The sequence below is a fragment of the Dasypus novemcinctus genome, chromosome 2 (genome assembly GCF_030445035.2).
Source record: "Dasypus novemcinctus isolate mDasNov1 chromosome 2, mDasNov1.1.hap2, whole genome shotgun sequence".
Classification (NCBI taxonomy): domain Eukaryota; kingdom Metazoa; phylum Chordata; class Mammalia; order Cingulata; family Dasypodidae; genus Dasypus; species Dasypus novemcinctus.
Genome location: NC_080674.1, coordinates 143,894,361 through 143,899,346, shown reverse-complemented (window position 1 = coordinate 143,899,346; position 4,986 = coordinate 143,894,361). Strand labels below are relative to the sequence as shown.

Sequence of the window (4,986 nt, the reverse complement as noted above, 5' to 3'; positions counted from 1 at the left end):
ATGGCTCTCTCGTGGCAGGAAAAGCACCCTCTCTGGCCTCTCTCTGTCTCTCCGTCGACAGCCTGCACAGAAGGAACACGTGTCACTCAGCAACTAAGTAATGGGAAAGAGGCCACTCTCAGGTCCCACCCTGTGACCTCTGCCTGTCAAAGCCAACCTCCAAACTCCTTTTTATAATCTTTTACGAGGATTTAAATGTATGGGCACACAAAGCTCCCTTAATGGAAGGTCACTCTCGCTTGTATAACAAGCTGTGTAAACTTCATCTCTGCATTTACTCAGTACCAGCCTTGTTTAATTTCCTGCCTGGGGACGTTTGGGGAACGTGACTGCCCTCTTCGGGGCTCTGGACATCTTTCAGAAAAGAAACATGCCCTCCCCGCACCAGAGGACCCCCAAAAAAGGACAAGCTACCTCCTCTGACTTTAACAACAGGAAAGGCAGTTTGACCACGAGCTCTTTGTTCAGTTTCACAAATGAAAGAGGAGCTTAAAACTGAATGGATGAGCACAGGCTGCAGAGTTTGAGGCCCAGCTGTACCATGAACTAGCTGCACGACCTTGGCAAGCGGTACTACCTCTCTGGTTCCAGTTTCCTCCTGGGGAAAGCAAGGCCGACTGCAGTGCCCATCTCACAGAGCTGTGAGGAGAAAGCAGGTAACGCTGAAGAACACGCGCAGTGCTCAGCTTGAGGTGAGACTTCCACAGGTAGGAGCTACAAGGACCATCTTCTCCTTGGAGGTGGTTTATTGCACTGGCTCAGTGTGTGACCTCTGGAGCCCCCGGGCTCAGGTTCAAATCCCAGCCTCCCCATTCATAGGCTGTGGGGCTTTGTGCGTGTTATTTAGCGTTTGTCAAAGTGATTAAAAGCAGCAGCTGTGGGGAAGGAATGAGCAGTGCCAGGCACTTCAGATTCAAAGAGCTTCCCCTCCGGTGGGCTAAAGGGGTCCTCTATCTACACCAAGTCTTTTGCAGGCTCCCTAAGCACTTTTCCAGAGTGGGACCAGAGATCACTGAGAGCAACCCTCCATTTTATAACCCAAGTTGCTGGGCTCCACTCCAGATTCCACTCAGGACCTCTCAATCGAGTCGGAAATGGAAGCCCGGAGCCGGGCTCTGACCTACTTCATGACCTGAGAGGAAGCAGGACAAGCAAGGCCATACTACACCCCATTCAGACCCGTGGAGGAGGTCCAGGCCGAACCCCAAACTAAGCTACTCAAGCCCTGCCTCCAAGCCTTACCAGGACGCAGAAAGTAACTGGCAGCACGGGCTGCACCGGGATAAAACCTTGTCCAACCAATCCCACGCTGACCCTCCCCATGGCTGAGGATGTCCGTGAAGGGGCCCCCTCTGGTTTCAGATAATGTCCCCCAGGATCCTGCTGGCTGAGTGAAATGCTGTCTGAAGTAGGTCAGGCCTTGAGAGAAAGGAGCTCCCTACCGCTCACCTGACCGGCCCACAGCCGTCGCTGCCACTGCATCCCTGTTAAGTGGTGACTGCGCTGTGCACAGATAAGCCCTTGCCCCTCTCTGAGCCAGTTTTCCCATCTGGAAAATGAGGTGTTAGTCTAAGCAGCAGCCAAGCTCAGGACCCAGGGGAGCGCCACAGGACCCAAGAGGGCCCTGTCGAGGCTAGTGACTGAGTAGTGGGTGCAGTGCTAAAGCCTGCAGCGTTCTGCCCTCCACCCCACAGGCCAGTCCCTGGGCCTGAGAGGGAAGCACTGAAGAGGCCTCTGGGTATTTCTGCACCTCACTCAGCAGTCACTCTGTAGAGTCAGGCCTTGGGACCACAGTTTGAAAAGTCACACAAAGAGGTCACAGAGGTGTTTCTGCTGGGCTGAGTGGGGAACTGTGGGATGAACTGTGGAGGAGGGGCGCCTTGCTTACCTTGGTATTCCTGTTATGCCCAAGTTGCTGGGAATGAGGCGGGATGGGGGAGGAAGAATAATGAGCTCGTCTTTTCATTCAGCCAATGCTTACCTAGCTCCTGCCATGGGCCGCAGTCTTTGATGGCAGAGGGGAAAAGAGGGGTAGAGAGAGAGACAGGAGAATTTGGTTGACCCTGTGGGGATCTCATATAAGTGACCCAGGCAACAGAGCCCAGACCAGGGTGAGGGAGTGAGAGGCCTGGGGTAAAAAAAATGAAGGAGGCACTCGCCCTAACCCTTCACTTGTACTGCCCTGACAGCAAGTGCCTCCTTCATTTTGCTCCCTTAGGCAACTTATTCGCTCCAGCAAGCTCGGCCCTGCCAGGCCACGACAGTCTGGGGCAGTAAGCACCTCCTGAGTAGCTCTGCAGGGCCTGTGAGAACCCAGGGCCATGGTTCCTGTTCTAGTCTGGCAGGCTTGGAAGACTTCTCAGAGGAATGAAGAGTTTTGGACTCCTGGAATAGGAGGGCCTCCCTCAGTCCCGCTGCCTGCCCACCTCTGTCCCAGCCACAGAGCCACTGCGAGAGCTGCGAGGACAGGCAGGCCATTGCCAGCATCATGTCCTCCAATCGACCCTCTGTATGCGAGCAGAAGAGGCAAGGACAGCTGGAGGAAGTAGCTCATGGTGGGGGAAGCATATGTGCCTCAGGACCTAAGGAGAGAGCATGTCTGGACCCGTGTGACCAATGCCACCTTAAAAGGCACTCCTCTGGGAGGCTTCTGTGTTTGCACTGGGCACCCCCCAAAAGTGGTGTGCTCACCTGAGCAACCCTGGAGCCAATGGGGAGCTCCTTGCCAAATGGGCCCTGCTGGGAGAGAGAATATAAAGGTGGGTGGAAGCAGGTGTCCACGCACAGCTGAGCCTGACTCTGAGTATATTTGCTGTCCTCAACTGATCTGTCTCTGTTCGTATGTCTGTAACTGTGCCTCTGTCAGTCTTTCTGTGACCCCTAGTTTTGTTTTTGTTTTTCTTTCTCTCTTGGTACGTCCTTCTGTCGGTGAGTGATTTGCAACCCGGCCGGGGGCAGTCGCGGCTGTGTCCTCTCTCATCCTCATTGGTTCACAGACGCTCCCTGGGGGCAGCCGCCGCCAGTCCCGCCCCGCGCCAGGGACCAGAGAGTGCTCCGAGCAGCCTCAAACCTCAGTCTCCTGTTTGAGACAGGAGCGCAGCAGCCAGTGCGGGGACAGTCTCAACGCACACCAGGCGTCTCGACAGGGGCCCGAGGCTGCAGGACTGCCCCGAGACACAGCAGTAGCTGCTCAGGAGAACGCGGAGGACTCCCCGGCCACCCACCCTCGGTGGATTCTGCATCCCGGTGCTGAGCAGGGCCCCCGATCTGCGGCCGCGCTCACCCCGCACCTCTTGCAGCCGCCGCAACCCAGAGGCGCCTGGGGATTGCCCGAGCCGGGGGTCCGAGCGGAGGCCGGCTGTAAAACCGTGGTCAGTGATTCGTGGCGACTACAAGGAAACCGGAAAACCCGAGGGGCGCGGGCGCGGAGCAGTGCAGCTCCGAGCCCTGGGGGTCTGCCGCCCGGCGGGAAAGGAAGCTGACTGCCGAGTTGAGTGAGCGGACGCGTCGCAGAGTCTCTGCAACCCCAGTTGAACCTGAAGGCACCGACTCTCGGTCAGTTGCGCGCAGCAGGGTGGGAGGGGCGCGCCATGGAGGCGCCCGGGGGCGCGGACCCGTGCCAGGCGAAGTGAGGCTGTCCGCCCAGGGTCAGCAAGACCCACGGGCCATGTACGGCGACGTATTCAACGCCACGGGTGGCCCCGAGGCGGCGGTAGGCGGCGCTCTGGCTCCGGGAGCCACAATCAAGACAGAGGGCGCTTTGCCGCTGGAGCTGGCCACGGCGCGCGGTATACGGGACGGCGCGGCCACCAAGCCCGACCTGCCTACCTACCTGCTGCTCTTCTTCCTGCTGCTGCTCTCCGTGGCGCTCGTAGTCCTCTTCATCGGCTGCCAGCTGCGCCACTCGGCCTTCGCCGCGCTGCCCCACGACCGCTCGCTGCGCGACGCCCGTGCGCCCTGGAAGCGGCCGGTGTAGCAGCAGACTGATCCCAGGCCAGCGGGCGGGCACCCTGCCCAGGCCGAGACCAACCAATATGAGCCGAGCAGAGTGGGCCTGACGCTGGGGGGCGCTGGTCCCTGGGAACCCTGCGTTCTGACCCAGAGATCCTTTTCGACCTAGGGCCACAACCTGCAAAGGGAAGCGGAAGCTTTGAAGGCTGCTAGGTCCCGATCCCAGCAGTCAGGGATCCCAAGGTTCTGATGCCCTGGCAGAGCTTTTCTTCCCCTGGACAGCGGGTCCAGCCGGGGGGCCTTCTTGAAAGACGTTGCGCCTGCCTGGGCGCAGGAGCCTTCCTCGCCGCCGCGCGACTTTTCTCACTTTCTAAGCTGAAGGGGCAGGTCCGGCGAGCGCGCAACTAGTGGCGAGCTGCCTGTCTGGACTCCCTGACTCTGTGGACCGTCTCAGTCTCCTCCCGGCTGCTGCCGCCTCTCTCATCCCTTGGCACCGAGGACCCCACTAGGATCTGAGCGTACACTCACCTGGACTTTGGAACGATGGCTGTTGGGGGCCTCGTCCTCACAGGAAAGTGACGGGGTTACAGTGGGTCCTACCGGGGTCCAAAGATCCAGTTCCCTCTGAGGGCACGGGTGGGGCGGGGACAGTTAAAAGGTCCTTTATCTACCGGGCCGCATTTCTACAATAAAACCTCACCGAATTAAACCCAATGTTGAGAACTCTCTGGTCATGGTTGATCTTCATTAGATGGGATAAAGGCAGTTGCCCTTGGCTCTAAGCAGGCCCACCTACTCCACCTTTCAACCCCGCCAGCCTCCACAACCCCACCTGCCACTCTGTGTGGCCCAGGGTAGTCTAATGACCAATACTTCCTCTCCAGCGTTTTACGCAGAAAAGTCAGTTACTTGCTCTGGGAAGTTTTTCTCTAGACTAGTCACAAAGTGGGCATTGCTGCCTGAGGTGCTGAATTAATTTCCGGTAACTGCTCCACTGAGACCTTCATGCAGGGTAGTTCATTCTACCAGGCATCC

The 4,986-nt window shown here is 58.1% G+C and overlaps 1 protein-coding gene across 1 annotated transcript; it reads left to right on the top strand.

Moving 5' to 3' along the window:
• The first annotated feature begins 3,081 nt into the window (after positions 1-3,081).
• SMIM32 (small integral membrane protein 32) lies at positions 3,082-4,660 on the top strand. Its single transcript, XM_058279109.1, has one exon. The coding sequence runs from the start codon at positions 3,668-3,670 to the stop codon at positions 3,974-3,976; it is 309 nt and encodes a 102-aa protein (XP_058135092.1). The 5' UTR covers positions 3,082-3,667; the 3' UTR covers positions 3,977-4,660.
• Positions 4,661-4,986: the final 326 nt, after the last annotated feature.

Bases quoted from the DNA above. Each gene is read 5' to 3' on its own strand.
- SMIM32 (XM_058279109.1), top strand. From the start codon at position 3,668: ATGTACGGCGACGTATTCAACGCCACGGGTGGCCCCGAGGCGGCGGTA.